Below are 21,117 nucleotides of genomic sequence, written 5' to 3' on the forward strand. Positions count from 1 at the left end.
TTTCTGCTTTGTTAATGGCCACTGCTCGACCCAAATTGGTTGGTCGGTATCCCATGTAATTTTGATGGGTTCTGGGGGTTTTAGTTGAGCAGTGGCCTTTAGAATTGGGGGGGCTGGCCGGTAATAGACATGGAGTAAAGACAGCACGTCTCGTCCCCAAAGTGTATGTGGTAATTCAGTCATAAATAAGGGACTGAAAACTCCAGTCGCCCCATCAGGATCTGTTCAATGGAGTGGCCATACAGCTTGTTGGGCTGGTCATACTCCACTAACTCCGTGTATTGAGAGGTCCAGGCGGCGTGGCCCAGCTCTCCCTTTTATCTTCTTCTCTGATTACAGAAACATCAGCACCAGAGTCTATGAGCCCAAGGATGGGGTGGCCCTCTACTCGCAGGGTCAGAAAGGCCTTATTCTGAGTTAAGGGTAAGGTCCAATAGACTCCGGTGGGGAGTTGCTCTCTTATGGGCGGGGCTGAGAGCTGCCCTGCTTCCCGTTTAAAGACTCTAGAGCAGGGGTCCCCAAACTGTTTACACAGGGGGCCAGTTCACTGCCCCTCAGACCATTGGAGGGCCGCCACATACAGTGCTCCTTTCACTGACCACCAGTGAAAGTGGTGCCCCTTCCAAAAGTGCGGTGGGGGGGGGGCGGATAAATGGCCTCAGAGGGCCGCATGTGACCCGCGGGACGTAGTTTGGGGATGCCTGCTCTAGAGCTTTCCCATCTGCAGTAATAGTTGAGCAGCAGTCTCGTTTCCAGTGAAACCCTTTTTTGCAACGGGGGCACACAGAAGGTGGTTTTTGTCATTTTTCCCTTTCCTATTAGGGCACTGCCGTGCAAAATGCCCTGTGCCTTTACATTCAAAGCAGGCTCCTGTGTGTGCTGGTTTCCCTGGTGGGAGACTCTTAACTGAGCTGCAAGAGCGGTAGCGAGGGCAGCTGCTGAGTTGCTGCCCGCATCTCGGCAGGCAAGGACCCAATCATCTAGGGGTGCAGCTCTGATAGGTCCTATTGCCTGTCTACATTCTCCATTGGCGCCTTCCCACACCAATTCTTTAGTTAGAGCCTCTGCTGCATCAGTGTGCATTACTTTATGTGTTACGGCTTCTTGGACCCTTCCAAGGAAGTCTGAAAAAGGTTCATTAGGACCCTGAAGCAATTTGGAAAGCTTCAAGGATCTTCCATGAGCATTAGTTTGGGTAAACGCTCTAGTAGCACACAGGCGTACTTGATCAAAATACTGAGGGGGCAGAGTAGCCTGTATGGCAGGGGAGGCACATTGCCCTTCTCCTTTGAGGGCTGCAGGGGGGATGTTAATACCAGCCCTTTGATTTCTTTCACCTATTATCTCACATTGTTCTTTGAACAAGGCTTTCCATTGAATCAAGTCTCCCATGGTGAGGACTGCTCAGGCCAGCGTTTTCCAATCATGGAGGCAATTTAAATCAATACTGATATTCTCAAGTAATTGCTGAACATAGGGAGAGTGAAGGCCATCTTCCTGGATGGCCTTCCTGAGAGTAATGACTGTTTTTTGGTCATGAGGATACCAAGCTTGTGGCCACGCAGCGGTAGGGTTAATGTTGACCGGGAAAAGGTGGGGCTGTAATCCTAATGCCGCACGAGAAATATCTCTTTGCTGACACAAGACGGCGTAGAGGCTGGCCCGTGAGTCTGCAGTGGGAACACAGGTTGGATTTAAAGCAGGGGTAGAAAATGGAGTCTGAGGAACTGGGGTGGTGACCGAAAAAGGTGAGGGGGGTCTAATCCCAATGCCGAGAGAAATATCTCTTTGCTGACATAAGACGGCGTATAGGCCGGGCCATGAGTCTGCAGTGGGGACACAGGTTGGATTTATAGCTGGGGTAGAAAGTAGCATCTGAGGAGCTGGGGTGGGGCATTGAGCCCCGGCAGGGACTGCGGAAGTGGCGACTTCCGCTTCTTCCGGCAGCGGAGCTGATGGCACAGTTACTAATTCAATTGGTTTCGTTTCTGCACGCTTAACTGCCATTTTATTAAACTCAGAAGCCCAATCACCTTCCGCCTCTGCAGGGGGCGGTGAATATGGAGGTAGGGGCTCCTCTGAAAGAGGAGTAACCTATAGGACCTTAGGAACTGGTGGAGGGTCCTCAGCAGAAGCACCGGTCAGGCAGGCTGTATTGCTAATAAGGCAGGAGTGAGGCCAAGAGGGAAGGTTTGTCCTTCATGTACTTTGGCCAAACAGACACGTCGGAATGCTCAGCCCAAGTGTCTGGGTCCCAGGGATTGAAACCAGAGAAGATCTCCCAGTAAGTACAGATCCTTTTCACTAACTTTAACTCGCCTACTCTGCAATAGGGTGTGCAGGGCTCGAGCCTGCGGGGCTCGGGAGTGGGGGAGAAGGTTTCCCATTGCAGAGGGTCACTCACCCATCCCTTGAATGCCAGCTGGGTCCCTGTTCAGGCGCCAAATGTGGACAAGGCCCACCGGGGGTGAGGACAACAGAGACGCAGAGACCCGACTCCGGAGACCAGGTTCAGTGACACAGATCTACTTTATTAAGGAAGTAAGCTAGCTTATATACATGGGTTCAGCCGATATCATGTTACAACAGGGAAGTCAGGGCAAATAGCTAAAAAAGGTCAGGAGGCTGCCTGGATGGCGCTGAGTCAGGCGAGCTCCCTTGTGGGTGTGCCGGGGAGGGTTTAATCTTGCCGGAGTGTTCTCACAGCATAGCATCAGCCACAGCTGCCAGGTAAATGCTCTGTGCTCTGCCTACAGCAGCAGGGCCATCAGGGTGGAGAATGTGTGTCAGCTCTAGGGGATGGTCTCTCTGCTGCTCAGCATACAGGGTGGATGTGGGAGTTGAGGGGCTGGGGGGTAAAGCAGCTTCTCCTTAAATGCCTGTGAGGAAACAAACCATCTGTATGGGTTACAGCTATGCAAGTCACCCACGAGGGATGAGGGGTGAAAAACCAGAGTGGGAAGACAAACCACAGGAAGGGGCTTAATCCAGAAATACTGGAAGTCTATTCTAAAGGCATTGTAGGCCCTGTCTTTCTGCATCTACTTTACCATATTAACAGGTTTTCTTATTTAGGGTGCTGCCTCATTTAGTCCCTTAGAGCCCATGAGCCCTCAGTCAGGGATGGTGTTCCCACCAGTCAGACTGTGCGTGCATTGGTCCTACTGGTCCAGCACACCTGTGGGACTTACAGGGAACAGTAATGCTTACTGATTGATGTGACAAGATGTTACTTTTACCTTAGGCCTCAATTCAAATGGTGGGTGCTTGGGTCTCATTCAGCTTCTCATAAAGCCCACATGAGGCTTTGATGCAAACTAAAGACCCCCCAAGCCAATGGGAAGCTGTCAGCTCAGAGTGTGCTGCCATGGTAACTTACTTAATTCATATTAAAATAAAACCATCCCTTTCTTCAGTTGCATCATCAAATATGTTGGCGTTATAAGTGTCTGTCTCCTAAGGCACGTTCTGAGACACGTGAATGCTCCTCGATTTTCAACTTCTTAAAGTATCATTATGACAGGAAGTGTGGTTCACAGGTGCCATCAATAGGCCTGACTGGGTTATGAAAACCTTCATGTGCTCTCTGCCTTGGTAAAATGTGATGATGCTGAAACATTCTGTTTTGATTCTGAAGTTGGAAAAACAATCTAATGAATAGAGAACCAGCACCAATTAGGCACTTTTGCTTGCTCTTGAATTACTTTACATGAATTGACAGTAAAACATGTTGGCTTTTTGTAAGAGTAATTCAAAGGTCTTCTAGAGTGTATTTCCTAAACAGGACTGTATTTCCTGAAACAAGGCTTTTAGTGCTTTAAAAGGCAAAGTTGGGACCAAAGGAAGCAGTCCGTCAAGGTTTGTTTGGTTTGTTTTTTGTTTTTCCTTTTAACCAGACTTGAAGTTGTTCTTGGAATCTAACCTTAGATTGGCTGAGGGAGCGCTGGTCACTGCTCTCCAAAAAGCAGACACCATGCTCCTTGTTATATTGCTAATATTGATCTTTAACCCCCACCACACCCGCTCCCTGCTATCTTTATCTAGGGGTGCGCAGGAGCCCTGTTAAAGCTTACCTGTCTTCTCTCTCTGCAGGCTTGTTGATCGGTGCTGGCTGTGCCCTCTACCCCTTGGGCTGGGACAGCGAGGAAGTTCGGCAGACTTGTGGCTACATTTCTGGCCAGTTTGACCTGGGTAAGTTCTCTTTATAAATGACACTCCTTTTAGAAAAGAATCAATCTGATCTTTCACAGGAGCAGAAGGTGTGAAAGGATAGAGTAGAAAAACACACTCCGGTGTTGCAGCCGGAGTCATGGGTGACAATGCCCATACATGCGTTTATCCTCCTGTTTTAGTAAAGAGCCATTGGTAATCTGTTTGCCTGAAAGATGGGAAATACTGTAGCTACAAAGAAAAGAAATAACCCTTCATCTAAGTGTTTATATTTATTGATTAATTCATTCAAAATCATGTATTTATTACTCATTACAAATGCTAAAAATTTGTCTGTGGAATTCACACTCTATCTGAGAAGATAGAGCAAACGGAACCATCAAGGAAATGTCAGTAAGGGCTAAGCAATCTCTAGCAGTTTCTCTCCAGGACAATAGACAACTATGTGAATGAGAGAAGAATCAAACTGGGTTTTGAAGAAAGAAATGTGTATGGATTATCTGGCAGGAGACAGAAGCACCTTGCAGACAAGGATTAGGAGCACAGGCACAAGGAGGGAATGAGAAAAGCTCATTGGGAGCCCACAGGGAAACAGGAGAGGCAGGAATTCACACATTGATGAAGGGCTCATGAATTTTTCTGTGTACTAATCAGAAAGTTTCCGATGTTTTTCAATTATAGATACAGTGGATCCCGTTTAGCAATATATATATATATATATATATATATATATATATATATATATATATATATATTGCATACTACATGGTTTTTACTATTATAGGTTGTCATGATGGTGGAATAATATTTTACCTGGTTGGTAAACCTACATTTACTTAACCACATCCTCATTTTTTTTCTATTACAGTTTCTTTTATTTAAAGGCATAATATAAAAAAATAAAAATAAAGGCATAGTATAATGAGTAGTTTTAATGAAATTGTCTTTTCTTAATTGAATTATTTTCTTAAGATCTTTTTCTAGAATTGGTGTTACTAGACCAAAGACTATGAACCCATAAAACACATTGCCAAGTGATAACAAATATATCTTCCCCTAATATGTGGATAAAGAGGTGTTTTTTTTTTACTGAAAGTACATAATGAGTTACAATCTTAAACATCCACTTTTCACATTAAATATTTCACTCTTAGAAGAAAAATTTGAGGGAATTGTTCTAATGGTAATATTTTCACATCCCAATTTATTTAAAACTACTTTTATGCTATAATGTCTATGAAAAAATGTTCCTATTACGTACTGAGAAAATGGACCGATGTGATGACCTATCAAAGGTCTATGAGTTTGAAATGAAGCAGTTTTTATTTGACTCTAGTGCAAGAGTTGAAGACCAGGTATGTCCACCTGTCTTGCATATATTAAAAAGAAACCACAAGGAAGACCAGATGACGCTTTTATTACTTATATATGGGAAAGCCTGATGGCGGCTGGTGGACAAGCAAGATCCACAACCGGCCGGGGGCTCTGACTTATAATGACAATAGCAATACAAAGCCACGGGCAGGAAGTGCACATGCCGGGCATCAGGGAACGGAAGCCTTCCTCAGGGGCTGTTTGTCCCTTGGCAGAATATGATGCACATTCAAAAGAGGATGTCCAGACTCTGGGCCGTCTGCCCACTGGTGTGGAGAGGCCATGTCCAGCACTCACCCTACAGACTCAGTGGGTGGCATAAACACCCAGCTTTCCTCAGAATGATACTGGCTGTTTTTGGTAGAGAAGATGGTGCTCTAAGTACCACCTAATTCACATCAACAGGAACTTAGAGGTTCCCCTCTGCCTGGTCTTCCTCCTTGATGATGAGGCCTTCCTGGGGCTGGAATTGTTTGTGCTTGCCACACATTAACAGAAGGGGGAATATGCTGGCACAAAGTTGTTTCTGCCAGGTTTTGGAAAGTAAAATGTTTCCAGAAGAGGTAGTTTAACTGAGTGTTTGGCATTTTCCTTGCTCTGGTGTTTGAGGTTTTGCTGGCTATTTCACGCAGGCTTCAACTTGACCGGAATACTGTTTTTACCGATCACGCCTGTTCTTGTGCGTCGCTATACTAATCAGCAGGATATGATGAAACTCAGATCTAGTTATTTGCCTTCATTACTGTACCCAGTGTTCTACATCTTCTCAGCATTGTGAATTAAAAATTTTGCCTTTTGTAGTGGTAATACTATCTTATATTATTGAATTCACTGAAGCCATTTTAGTCATTTTAAAACTATAGTGTCTTTTTAATTTTTGTCCTTTTATTTCTAAATTTCTCATAGATTGCATAATGAAAAAAATAAAACTGGCACCAGCTACAGATAAAATGAGTTTATAGTATTTTGAGTGTATTAAGTTTGCTTTCTCCAGGTTATTATTATTTTTGCAGACTCTGTTGTTTTTACTTAGAAAGAAAGTGTAAAAGAGAAAGTATGGCATAGAGATAGCACGGTGCCTATCCCACTGGATGGCCTTTTTACTATCTGTGAGAAATTGTTACTGTTCCCCTAGATACCGGCGACAGGTAAACTCCAGCGCACGAATGAAGTCACAGATTAGGGAGCAGATCTGGGTTGGGGGCCACAGCACGCCTGTGAGGGTGTGTTCTCAGCAAGCAGAGAAGGCGCTGGCGCCCATTTTTAGTGGCACACTCACTGCCACACCTGCATCCTGCTTCTGCCACTTCTGAGAGTCTGAGCTTATTTTTGCCTCCTTTCAAAGGAAACAGTGTGTGGACTCACCTTCCTCTCAAAGGTTGGGAAATGTTAATGTTATTAAGGCTTATGCCCTCCTTATTGTAGAATATGGGTCACTTTCTTGGCATGCCATAATCGAAATGTTGTTACTCTCTTTCTAGAGCACATCCCGAAAGAAATCACTGCTTCTGTTCCCACATGAAAGATTATTTAAGGAGTACATTTATTCACTTAGTCAAAAGATATTTATGGGGTGCTGTCAGTGTGCCAGGCCCTGAGTTAGGTGCTTGGGATATGGCACCAGCAAGTAGTTTAAAAAGGCACTATTGCCCTGGCCGGATAGCTCAGCTAGTTAGTGTCATCCCAATGTACAAACATTGTGGGTTCGCTCCCTGGTCAGGGCACATACAGGACTCAACCAATGAATGCATAAGTAAGGAGAACCACAAATCAATGTTTGTCTCTCTTTCTTTCCCCTCCTTCCTTTCTCTCTCTCTTTCTAAAAATCAATAAATAAAAATTTTTATTAATGAAAAATAAAACAACACCATTTGTTGTCCTCAAAGAACTCAAAAACTAGCAGGAGAGGCAGCTATTCATAAAGATTCCGTATTTCCCCATGTATAAGACACACCTTACTTTGGGAGCCTGAAATTTGAAAAAAAAAATGTATTACATAAAGTTATTGAACTCAAGTTTTATTCATCATAAAATTCATACAACTCCTCATCACTGTCAAAACTCCCATCCATTAGCTTGTCCTCATCTGTGATGATGAATCACTGTCTTCATATAATGCCTCGTCCTCAGTTCCATATTTAGCATTTGAAATGCCACACTTCTAAAACCACTGTACGAGATGCACCCAGTTTTTAGGCCCCAAATTTTTTGTGAAAATATGAATCTTATACATGGAGAAATATGGTAATATACATGGGAAGTGTGTTAAGAAAAGTGTTGGGCAATTCAGTGTGCATTGTGATTGCCTTGCCAATATTATTCCACTCTAGTTGGTGAGGCAAATTCAGAGGTTGGAAGGTGTTTCTGTAAGAGACAGCTAAGGGAATATTTGCAGCTTTGTGAGCCATATATTCTCGGTTTTAACTACTCAGCTCTGCAGTGGTAACATATAATACACTTCATGTGTGAATGGGTATGACAGTATCCCAGTAAAACTTTATTTATAAAAACAGGTGGTAGGACTGTAGTTTGAGGACCCCTGATATCAACCAGAATATACCCCTGACATACCAGAAGTGTCTTCATTCCATATGTGCTCATTTATTCATCCCTTCAGCCCAGGGCAGTTGGTCAGGGCCTTGGTCAGTCCAAGACTCTGCACCGAGCAGCTACGTCCAGAGGATACTACTAACTACTCCAATTGTCATGTTGTGCAGTCTTGTAACATAAGGTGACAAGTACTTTGCCATGTGTCCACTTCTGAATGAATAGCTGTTGTCAGGGAATACCATGTACAAACTGGCTTCCTTTTTTTATTTTTATTTTTATTTTATTTATTTATTTATTGTATGACAGAGACAAAGAGACAAAAAGAGGAACAAATAGGACAGACAGACAGGAAGAGAGAGAGATGAGAAGCATCAATTCTTCATTGCAGCTCCTTAGTTGACTGGGGGCTACAGCAGAGCGAGTGACCCCGTGCTCAAGCCAGCGTTCTTAGGTTTTAAGCCAGTGACCTTTGGGCTCAAGCCAGCAACCATGGCATCATCTCTATGGTCCCATGCTCAAGCCAGCAACCCTGTGCTCAGGCTGGTGAGCCTGTGCTCAAGCCAGATGAACCCGCGCTCAAGCCAGATGAACCCGCACTCAAGCCTGCTACCTCGGGGTTTTGAACCTGGATACTCTATGTCCCCGTCTGGTGCTATTCACTGCACCACCGCCTGGTCAGGCCTAACTGGCTTTTTACAGGGCAACTTGGATGTTGGTGCATAGAACCAGATTTTACTGAGAAGTGGTGGTATTTGCAATTAGAAAACGAGGCTAAAAGGAGAGAAGGAATCTCAGTGTCTTTTGTTGGACTTCAGTGCCCTGTATTCCCTCCATCATGAAATCTATGGGTGTGGTCAGTGATGATTTATGCTGTGTCAAAGTTAACAATGATGATTTTATTTATTACTTTTAAAGAGAACAAAAAGTACATGTGATAAGAATTATATATAATGTAGCATAGTATCTTCATATTACTTGTGCAGGACCATTTTTAATGAAATTTTACTGGTCAATCTTTACTCTTCCTTGTACATTTCAAAATTGTAAGTTTGGGCCTGACCAGGCAGTGGCACAGTGGATAGAGCGTCAGACTGGGATGCAGAGGACTCAGGTTCGAGACCCTGAGGTCGCCAGCTTGAACGTGGGCTCATCTGGTTTGAGCAAAGCTCACCAGCTTTGACCCAAGGTCGCTGGCTCGAGCAAGGGGTTACTCGGTCTGCTGAAGGCCCGCGGTCAAGGCACATGTGAGAAAGCAATCAATGAACAACTAAGGTATTGCAACACGCAATGAAAAACTAATGATTGATGCTTCTCATCTCTCTGTTCCTGTCTGCTTTCTATCCCTCTCTCTGACTCTCTGTCTCTGTAAAAAAATAAAAAAATAAATAAAATAAAAATAAAAAATGTAAGTTTGGATTGATACATAAAATCTTAATAATCAATCACATTGTCCACCTGATTCAATTCTTGCCTCAAAGATATTTTTATCTACCAAAGACTTCATTAGACTTGTCATATCCTTATGCTCAAATTCTTTTGTTTTGCTAATTTGCCAAGTGAATTTGAGTAATTATTGCTTTCATTTTGTTATTTAATTTTAACAAGAAGTCATGTTTCCTGTTCTTGAAATTGTGCTCTTGGCTTCTCAAGAACAGTGCCATAAACTATGAAAACTCTGAAACTCTTTTTTTTTTTTTGCATTTTTCTGAAGCTGGAAACAGGGAGAGACAGTCAGACAGACTCCCGCATGCGCCCGACCGGGATCCACCTGGCACGCCCACCAGGGGCGATGCTCTGCCCACCAGGGGGCGATGCTCTGCCCATCCTGGGCGTCGCCATGTTGCAACCAGAGCCACTCTAGCGCCTGGGGTAGAGGCCGAGGAGCCATCCCCAGCGCCCGGGCCATCTCTGCTCCAATGGAGCCTTGGCTGCGGGAGGGGAAGAGAGAGACAGAGAGGAAGGCGCTGCGGAGGGGTGGAGAAGAAAATGGGCGCTTCTCCTGTGTGCCCTGGCCGGGAATCGAACCTGGGTCCTCCGCACGCTAGGCCGACGCTCTACCGCTGAGCCAACCGGCCAGGGCCATGAACCTCTTTGTGTTGGAAAAGATGAGTCTGTACTTTCAAACTCTTAATCCAGTGAAGAAATCTCTTCTTTGATCTGAACAGTGACCACCCCACATCTTTATGTGCGTCTCCTTTAGCTCTTTGACTCCTGACTCATTTTTTCTCTTTCCTCAAATCTAATTGTATTTGAGAAAAACTAATTTGCAAGTCATGGAAAGGTCTGTTGGGGAAAAAATGAGTACAAAAATAGAAAATTTGCTTTTTTGAGCTCTTTCAAGTTTGGTGATGGTTGGTGCTTAATAAGCTGGCTCGGTTTTCCCGACATCCACACAGAAGTCTCTGTTTCTGCTGGCAACTACAGAAGGAGCTGCTGTCTGTCAGCTTCTGTGATATTTAACAGCAGAGGCTCTGCCAGGTGGCCGGTGGCATCTGAGTGTGTCCCAGAGTAAGACCTGCCTAGGAGCTGCTTGCAGAGAGCAGCAGTGAGTTTCTGTCGCTTGGTTCTGGAGGAGACCGTTAACACCTAATGCATTTCAGTCGTTGCTTTACATAAATTTATTACCCCACTCTGATATTGCTTTTTGAGGAATGAGAGGGAGAGACTGGTTAGTAGTAAGGTGTTGAACATGCACTGAGATTTAGCCAAATATCGTTTAAGAATGGTAATGGTGTCTCACCTCCTCCATGACTGTTCTCTGGATCTGCTCCAAACTTTTGACACTTAAGTCCAAGTCACTAAAAGTCATTTAGAAGGTCCAACAGAGGCCTGTATTTCCTCATTGGGCGCACTAGTGCAGGAGGGTGACAGAAAAGCCAGGCAGCTGCTATAAGTTAAACCAAGGACCAAACTAGGTAAGCCCAAGGGGGGCCCAAGGAAACACTGGAATGTGACACCCAGTGATGCTGGGGAAGTCCTCCAGGCAGAGGAAGCCCCTCCTGGCCGGCGGGGAAGGGAAGCCTCCTCTGTCCCATCAGGTTTGATCCCTGATTGCAGTCCCTGACCCAGCACCCTCCTGCCTTCCTGTCTCGCCACATGCACTCACAGCTGACTGCCCCACGACAGCTTTGATTGCACATGAAACTCCCGTAGTCTTTCTCGTATGGACTACATACTTTGCTTCTGTAAAACCTTTCTATGTGTGGGCTGGAAAACCCTCTTTTCTTCAGTGGGATGTGTTTCCCACCTGGAATGTAGACCACTCACTCAATCCTGATAGGCCTGAGAAATTCTGTGGAGGAGAATGTGCCCCTGTTCCTGTGCACTGGTTTGGTCCTGGGGACACGGAGTCTCTGCCCCACCTCCTGTCCACCTGGGGACATTTGTCCTGCACACATAGCCTCCTCACCATTTTACATTATCTTATGATTAATACCTGAATGTTGTCTTTGTTTAGGTGGATTTCATCTGTAGACTGTTTGCTCTCTTGTTTGTGATTGGCTGTGGTTGGTGGGAACGGGGTGTGACCAGAACCAGGGACCTCGTCAGTTACCTTGCTGTGTGCCGATGAAGTGAAAAAGGTGAATGAATATTGGCATAGGAAAACAACAGAATAAAAATTTCCATATGCAGGTTTCTCATGCAAGTGTGCCTGTCATATGACCAACATATTTATTGAGTTCTTGCTCTTTATACTTATACTATAAAAGTTGCCCACTGATTTTATTTGTATATATGCATGCATATATACTTGTCTGTATATATAGTTACATTGTGTGTGTGTGTGTGTGTGTGTGTGTGTGTGTGTGTGTGTGTGAAAGAGACAGAGAGACAGAGAGAGGGACTGATAGGGACAGACAGACAGGAAGGGAGAGAGATGAAAAGCATCAATTCTTCCTTGTGGCTCCTTAGTTTCCCTAGTTGTTCATTGATTGCTTTCTCATATGTACCTTGACCAGGGGGTTACAGCAGAGCAAGTCACCCCTTGCTCAAGCCAGAGACCTTGGGCTTCAAGCCAGCAACCTTTGGGCTCAAGCCAGCAACCCGGGCGTTATGTCTATGATCCCACGCTCAAGCCAGCAACCCCATGCTTAAGCTGGTGAGCCCGTGCTCAAGCCAGATGAGCCTGTGCTCAAGTCGAGTTGCCACACTCAAGCTGGCAACCTCGGGGTTTCAAACCTAGGTCCTCTGCATCACAATTCAATGTTCTATCCACTGGGCTACTTCCTGGTCAGGCTATAGTTACATTTTTATTTATATTTGTTTAAATTTGATTTTGAAATAATTTATAGGAAAGTTGCAAAAATAGTACAAAAAATCCCCATATACTCTTCTCCAGATTCCCTTAATGTTAAATTGTATAATAGTTGCTTTGTCTTTCTCCCCCTGCTCCCTGCTCTGTTTCTTCTTCCAGACATACTGTCCCTCCAATCATAGATAGTTGAGTGAATCATTCCTTAAAATCACAGTACAATTACCCAAATTAGAAAATTATCCTTGATACAACACTTTTATGTAATATAGAGACTTTATTTGATATCTTTTAAGAAAAGAATTATGCATGAAAGAAATGCAATTTATTTATTTTTCTCTTACTGGGTATTTCTTGCTCTGCTCTTTATTTCTGCTTTATGGTTTTCCATTTGCAGAAAATAGCTAACACAAAGTAGCATTTAAAATCTCCAGGTGCTGAAAACTGAAAAAACATAAAAGAATGCTTGCTGCTGTTCATACCTACACTCTGATATTAGAACTTAAAATTCCAGAAAGTATTAATAATTATAGTAATAACAACAATAATAAACAGGGCTGTCTTTTCTCGCTGAGGTACATACATTCTGGACTCAGTTTGACTGAACCTGGTGTCAGTCCAACTGCCATGCTGGTTGTCTTCCCTTTTCGTGAGTTTGAGCAGCGGAGGAAAGAGGGAGACCTCGGATCAGTACTTTCTGGTAGACCCTGAATTTGATGATCGCTAGCACCCTTCCTTTGGGGGACAGGAGTACGTGGGTAAAACTCTTTTCTTTTTTTCTCAGCTCCTCTCCTAAAGGTGGAGCCAGAACATTTCTATGAGGAGAAAAGAAACACAACCGAAGAAATTAAAATTAGAACTCTTTAGCAAGATTTTTTGAGGAAATCCAGCAGAGAAATATATACCATTGAATAAAATTGAAAACATGTATAATTCAAGACTACTTTTTTCCCTTAAAGTAAAAAACCCATATAACCTGTTCTCATATTTCAGTATGGTCCTTGGACAGCCAGTCATTGCCCTTCAAGTGCTCTGTGTACAGTACTGTCCTCTCTCCTGCTGCGGCTGCAGGATGAAGGAGCTAGCTGTACGGGATAAAATTTACGAAGCCAATATCCATTTACTCCTATCTGTTTTCACTATCATATACTTCCTTAGATATAGTGCTGTTATGAGCTCTTTGCAGATACATATCATTTCTAGAGAGTAAATCCCAGCTCCGTCTGAGACTCCTGTTTGTGTGTAACAGTAGAACCTCCCAGTTAATGCACAGCTTGAAGGCATGCAATGCATGAAAACATCTGCATATTATGTTCTGACTCTACATCTGGTTATCTCGTAGAGAAATAAGGCAAACAAAGAAGATGGGGACTCTTTTACTTTATTTTTAATTTTTATTAATTTTAATTTATTCTGTTAACATGGATTCAAGTGTCCCACTCAATATAACACCCTCATTCCCCACCCGTGTTGCTATTTATACCCCCTTTGTACCACTCCTCTAACTCCCTCCCACCTTCCCTCTGGGATTTGCTGTCCTGTTATCTGGATCTATGTGTTATGTATATATAATTTCACTAATCCCCTCACCTTCTCTGATCCCATCCCCTCATCCCCCTTCCCTCTGACAGCTGACCCTCTGCTCCCTGTGACCCCACCTCTGCCTCTATTCTGTTCCTCAGTTCACTTTGTTCATTAGATTCCACATATAAGTGAGATCATATGATATTTGTCTTTCTCTGCCTGGATTATTTCACTTAGCATAATAATCTCCAGATGCATCCATGCCATCACCAAAGGTACGATTTCCTTCTTTTTCATGGCTGTGTAGTATTCCATTGTGTATATGTACCACTGCTTTTTAATCTACTCGTCCACTGATGGACACTTGGGCTGTTTCTAGATCTTGGCTATTGTAAACAATGCTGCAATAAACATGGGGGTGCATATCTTCTTTTGAATCGCTGATTTGGTATTCTTAGGCTATATTCCTAAAAGTGGGATGGCTGGGTCAAAGGCAGTTCCATTTTTAATTTTTTGAAGAATCTCCATACTGTTTTCCACAGTGGCTGCACCAGTCTGCATTCCCACCAGCACTGTAGGAGAGTTCCCTTTTCTCCACATCCTTGCCAGCACTTACTGTGTGTTGATTTGTTCATGAGCGGCATCCTGACAGGTGTGAGGTGGTGTCTCATTGTGGTTTTAATTTGCATTTCTCTGATGATTAGTGACATTAAACACTTTTTCATATGCCTGTCAGTGTGACCTCTCTGGAGAACTGACTATTTAGTTCTTTTAACCATTTTTATTTTATTTTATTTTTTTATAAATAAATTTTTATTTTAATGGGGTGACATCAATAAATCAGGCTACATATATTCAAAGAAAACATGTCCAGGTTATCTTGTCATTCAATTATGTTGCATACCCATCACCCAAAGAGAGATTATCCTCCATCACCTTCTATCTAGTTTTCTTTGTAACCCTCCCCCTCCCCTTCTCCCTCTCCCTCCTTCCCTCCCCCCGCCCCCCATAACCACCACACTCTTGTCCATGTCTCTTAGTCTCGTTTTTATGTCCGACCAATGTATGGAATCCTGCAGTTCTTGTTTTTTTCTGATTTACTTATTTCACTTCGTATAATGTTATCAAGATCCCACCATTTTGTTGTAAGAGATCCGATGTCATCATTTCTTATGGCTGAATAGTATACCATGGTGTATATGTGCCACATCTTCTTTATCTAGTCTTCTATTTTTTTTACAGTGATTAAAGCCTTTAAGCAAACTCTTGGCCAATACAGCAAGAATCTATAAAAGAGTAGTGTCCTTAACATGTTCACCAAGTCCAAGTTGGCCCCAACACCATGCCAAATCCCTGGAAAATGCCACCCAACCCCAGTTCAGTCTGTTAGGAGCTGTCACAAGGAGCAGGAGTTCAGGAAAAGTCCACATCCAGGAAAAGTCTGCATGGCACTGGAATTGTTGTCACAATTCTATACTTTGCAGCTCACATCCAAGTCCCAATGACAGCTGCCTCTAGTTGGTAATGATTCAGGTAGACTGGAAAAGCCATCTGCAGCATGTGTGGAGACGGAGCTTCTGTTCTCCTCTGTCTGGAGAGATGAGACCAGGTTGCTTTTCCCTGGAGCTCTGTGACTGTGGCTTGGTAAAGAGAACCTTGGGATAAACTAAGCTGGGTGACAAAGGTAGATTCATAGTAGAAGTTGGCAAAGGGGGGAAAGAGCTCTAAATTTGGAGTAGGTCCCAGCCTGAAATATGAGTGGGGCATTGAGGTAGGAGGAATAAAGGAAACACTATATATTAAACAAAGCAGCAGAAAATAGGACTATCAACACCCACAACAGAGATCTTTGAGGGAAGAATAAAAGACCTGACTATTCAGGCAAGACATAGTTAATTGGCCCTTGTGCAAATGAGATCAGTTTACCTGCTTCTTGGAAGAAATACCCTAGGCTCGTCCACAGTGTCGTAGATGGGGCTGACGGCCCTGGGCACCTTCAGCCTTCAGTGGCAAACCCCAGCATTCTGGGCAAGGTTAGGTCATAGGTGGCTGGAGCAGGGCTGGAAGAGACTGAACCCTCCCTTAGAGGAGTGAGGGGGAAGCCTACCTTCCAGTGTCCCTGTTTCCTCACAGCAGAGGCATGTAAGTCTGGCAGACTTTAGCTCAATGATCTTCCTTTCCACTATTGAAGCAGGACCCAGATGGCATCCTATGAGACCCCTTTGGGGCATTGGAGCCTTTAAGGGCATGTCCTAAAAGCTGGTAGTTCCCCTGATCTCTCTTGGGCTTTTTCTGCCTCTAGGTATCTTAAAAGCCATGCTCAGAAGATCTCACTGAGGGGTTTGAGGATCCCCATCCGCCTATATAAATCTTTTCCATATATCTGGAGCTATTTGGAAAAAAGAGAAAACAGTGTTATTAGCTGGATCAAATAAAGAAGGTAGTAGTTTGCAGGCAAAAAATATTTGGCGTCTCCTGTTCATCAGCATTCAAAAGAAATTTAAATTTTTTTTTTTTTTTTAGGTAAAAAGCATGATATGGTAGACCCGTAGAAGTTTCAGGATATGACTATCCCCTTTTAAATTTTTTTAAATTGACCTTAAAATATTTGCTGGGTACACTTTAATAATACCTTAACTTTAAAGATTGTAAGAATGACAAAATACAGTAAATGCTTTTGCTCCATATGCAGGAGCATTTTCAGTTTAACCAGTTTAGGAAATCCAATAATAGAACAATGCATACAGACAATGAGCTATAACATGCTTAGCAGCCTCTCCTGTTCTGACAGAGGTTACTATAGATCCAGAATATGTATCCACTGTAACGTAGACATAGGACTGTTTGCCAAATGAAGGTATATGAGTAACATCCATCTGCCAAAGTTGTCCTGGTAGTGGTCCTTGGGGCTTAACTCTAAATGAAGGGGCAGATTGTAGCATAGGACCCCTTGGACAGGATTTCCCAATCTGCAGTGCTGCTTCCCGAGAAAGTTGAAACTGTTTACACAGGGCTGCAGCGTTCTGGTGATGAATAGTATGAGACTGAATTGCTCAATCTGTCATGGTTGCTCCAAATAATTTTCTTTTGGGTAGCTTGATCAACAGGGGCATTCCTAGGCCCTGGCCGGTTGGCTCAGTGGTAGAGCATCGGCCTGGTGTGCAGGATTCCCAGGTTCGATTCCCGGCCAGAGCCCACAAAAGAAGAGCCTATCTGCCTCTCCATCCCTCCCCCTCTCCTTCCTCTCTGTCTCTCTCTTCCCCTTCAGCAGCCAAGGCTCTACCGGAGCAAAGCCACCTGGGGCGCTAAGGATGGCCCCATGGCCTCTGCCTCAGGTGCTAGAATGGCTCTGGTTGCAACAGAGCAACACCCCAGATGGGCAGAGCATTCCCCCCTGGTATACGTGCCAGGTGGATCCCAGTCGGCGCATGTGGGAGTCTGTCTGACTGCCTCCCCATTTCCAACTTCAGAAAAACACAAAAATACAAAAAAAAAAAAAAAAAAAGAAAGAAAGAAAGAAAAAAAGAAAAAAAAGGTATTCCCTTGTGAAACACATTCTTTTTTTTTTTTTTTTTTTTTTTTTTTTTTTTTGATTAATTTTGATGGGGTGGTGACATTGATAAAATGTGACTTTTGCCCATTTTTAATTGGATTGTTTACTTTCCTGGTGTTGAGTTTTAGAAGTTCTTTATAAATTTTGGTTATTAATCTCTTATCAAGCATATTGGCAAATATATTCTCCCATTGTGTGGGTTGTCTTTTTATTTTATTCATGGTGTCTTTTGCTGTGCAAAAACTTTTTAGTTTGATACAGTCACATGTGTTTATTTTGTCCTTTATTTCACCATGGAGATAAATCAGCAAAAATATTGCTATGAGAGATATCAGAGAGTTCACTGCCTACCTATGTTTTCTTCCAAGATGTTTATGGTTTCGCAACTTACATTTAAGTCTTTTATCCATTTTGAGTTTATTTTTGTGAATGGTGTAAGTTGGTGGTCTAGTTTTATTTTTTTCTATATATCTGTCCAATTTTCCCAACAGCAGTTATTAAAGAGACTGTCTTTCCTCCATTGTATGCTTTACCTCCTTTGTCAAATATCAGTTGACCATAAAGATGTGGGTTTATTTCTGGGTTCTTTGTTCTGTTCCATTGATCTCTACTCCTATTCTTCTGCCAGTACCAAGCTGTTTTGAGTACAGTGGCCTTGTAGTATAATTTGATATCAGAAACTTTGATACCTCCCACTTCATTCTTCATTTTCAAGATTGCTGAAGCTATTCGTGTTCTTTTTTGGTTCCATATAAATATTTGGAATATGTGTTCTTTATCTTTGAAGTATGCCATTGGTATTTTAATAGGAATTGCATTGAATTTATAGATTGCTTTGGGTAATATAGACATTTTCATGATGTTTATTCTTCCTAGCCATGAACACGGTATATGCTTCCACTTGTTTGTATCTTCCTTGATTTCTTTTATCAATGTTTTCTAATTTTCCGAGTACAAGTCTTTAGTCTCCTTGGTTAAATTTACTCCTAGGTACTTTATTTTTTTTTTTGTCACAATAGTGAAGAGCATTATTTCCTTAATTTCTCTTTCAGACAGTTTACTGTTGGTATATAAAAATACCATTGATTTCTGAATATTAATTTTATATCTTGCCACTTTGCCAAATTGATTTATCAAGCGTAGTAGTTTTTTGACTGAGACTTTAGGGTTGTCTATATACAGTATCATGTCATCAGTAAATAATGATAGTTTTTTTAACCCTCCACTTTTTTCTTCTTTTCCAATTTGGATGCCTTTTATTTCTTCTTCTTGTCTGATTGCTGCGACTAGGACTTTCTGAACTATGTTGAATAAAGAATGATGAAAGAGGGCACCCTTGCCTTCTTCCTGATCTTAAGGGAATTTCTTTTTATTTTTGCCAATTGAGTATGATGTTGGCTGTAGGTTTGTCATGACTTTTATTATGTTGAGGTATGTTCCCTGTATTGCCACTTTGCTGAGAGTTTTGATCATAAATGGGTGCTGGATTTTATCAAATGTTTTTTCTGCATCTATTGATATAATGATGTGATTTTTATCCTTCCTTTTGTTTCTGTGATTAATCACATTGATTGATTTGTGAATATTATACCAGCCTTGCGTCCCGACTAAATTCCACTTTATCATGATGTATGACTTTTTTCATGTATTCATGGATCCAGTTTGCTAATATTTTGTTGAAAATTTTAGCATCTATGTTCATCAGAGATATTGGTCTATAGTTTTCTTTCTTTGTGTAGTGCCTTTGTCTGGTTTTGGAATGAGGATAATGCTTGCCTCATAAAAGGAGCTTGGAAGTCTTCCCTCCTCTTGAATTTTTTGAAATAGCTTGAGAAGAATAGGTGTTAGTTATTCTTTGAATATTTGGTAAAATTTGCCTGTGAAACCATTCAGTCCAGGACTTTTGTTTGCTGAGAGTTTTTTGACAAATGTTTCAATTTCACTTATTGTAATCATTCTGTTTAGGTTTTCTGATTTCTCCAGATTGAGTCTTGGAAGATTGTGTGTTTCTAGGAATTTATCCATTTCACGTGGTTGTTCAATTTTTGGCATATAGATCTTCATAGTATTTTCTTACAATCCTTAGTATTTCTGCAGTATCAGTTGTTACTTCTCCACTCTCATTTCCAATTTTATTTATTTGAGTTCTCTCTCTTCTTTTCTTGATGAGTCTGGTTAAAGGTTTGTCAATCTTGTTTACGTTTTGAAAGAACCAGCTGCTGGTTTCATTGATCTTTTGTATTATTTTTTTAGCCTCTATGTCATTTATTTCCACCCTGATCTTCATTATTTTCATTCTTCTACTTCCTCTGGCCTTTATTTGTTGTTCTCTTTCTATTTCTTTTAGATGCATGGTTAAGTTGTTTATTTGATATTTTTCTTCTCAAGGTATGCTTGTAATGCTCTGAACTTTCTTCTCTGGACTGCTTTTGCTGTGTTCTATAAATTTTCAGTTGTTGTATATTCAATCTCATTTGTTTCGAGGAAATTTTTTTTTTTTCCGAAGCTGGAAACGGGGATAGACAGTCAGACAGACTCCCGCATGCGCCCGACTGGGATCCACCCGGCACGCCCACCAGGGGGCGACGCTCTGCCCACCAGGGGGCGATGCTCTGCCCCTCCGGGGCGTCGCTCTGTTGCGACCAGAGCCACTCTAGCGCCTGGGACAGAGGCCAAGGAGCCATCCCTAGCACCCGGGCCATCCTTGCTCCAATGGAGCCTTGCTGCGGGAGGGGAAGAGAGAGACAGAGAGGAAGGAGAGGGGGAGGGGTGGAGAAGCAGATGGGCGCCTCTCCTGTGTGCCCTGGCCGGGAATCGAACCCGGGACTTCTGCACGCCAGGCCGACGCTCTACCACTGAGCCAACCGGCCAGGGCCTCAAGGAAATTTTTTATTTCTTCCTTGATCTCATTGTTAACCCATTCATTATTTAATAACATGCTATTTAGGCTCCAAGTGTTTGAATGTTTTTCAGTTTTTCTATTGTATTTCATTTCTAGTTTCATGCCATTGTGATCAGAAAAGATGCTTGATATAATTTCAGTCTTCTTAAATTTAATAACACTTGTTTTGTGTCCTAACATGTGGTCTATCCTAAAGAATGTACCATAACCACTTTAAAATAATGTATATTCTTCAGCTTTGGGGTGAAAGGTTATGAAGATATTTATTAAATTCAATTGATCTAGTGCAGAAGTAGTCAACCTGGTCCCTTCCGCCCACTAGTGGGCATTCCAGCTTTCATGGTGGGCGGTAGTGGAGCAACCAAAGTATAAATAAAAAGATAGATTTATCTATAGTTAGTTGTTTTATAAGGATTTATTTTGCCAAACTTAGTGAAAATTCGACATAAAGTACTTGGTAAGTAATTATTATATGCTTTAACTTGCTGTAACTCTGCTTTATAAATTTTATAAAGTAAAGTTACTTCCCTACTTTATAAATCACCATTACTCTGGAACCGGTAGGTGGTTAGAAAATTTTACTACCAACAGAGATACAAATGTGGGCAGTAAGTATAAAAAGGTTGACTACCCCTGTTCTAGTGTGTCATGTAAGGCAGCTCTTTCTTTGTTAATTTTCTGTCTGGATGATCTATCCATTGATGTTAGTGGGGTATTAAAAATCCCCTACTATTATAGTATTGCTGTTGATCTCGCCTTTATGTCCATTCTAATATGCTTTATATATTTCAG

General features: G+C 42.4%; 1 protein-coding gene across 1 annotated transcript in view; it reads left to right on the forward strand.

The window, feature by feature from the left end:
* The window catches only part of LHFPL6 (LHFPL tetraspan subfamily member 6), a 279,934-nt gene that overhangs the window by 229,939 nt on the left and 28,878 nt on the right, over positions 1–21,117 (forward strand). The window contains exon 3 of the mRNA XM_066380984.1: positions 4,093–4,191. Coding sequence (XP_066237081.1) covers positions 4,093–4,191 — 99 coding nt within the window. The remainder of the gene's footprint in view (positions 1–4,092; positions 4,192–21,117) is intronic.

The sequence above is a fragment of the Saccopteryx leptura genome, chromosome 4 (assembly GCF_036850995.1).
Source record: "Saccopteryx leptura isolate mSacLep1 chromosome 4, mSacLep1_pri_phased_curated, whole genome shotgun sequence".
Taxonomy (NCBI): domain Eukaryota; kingdom Metazoa; phylum Chordata; class Mammalia; order Chiroptera; family Emballonuridae; genus Saccopteryx; species Saccopteryx leptura.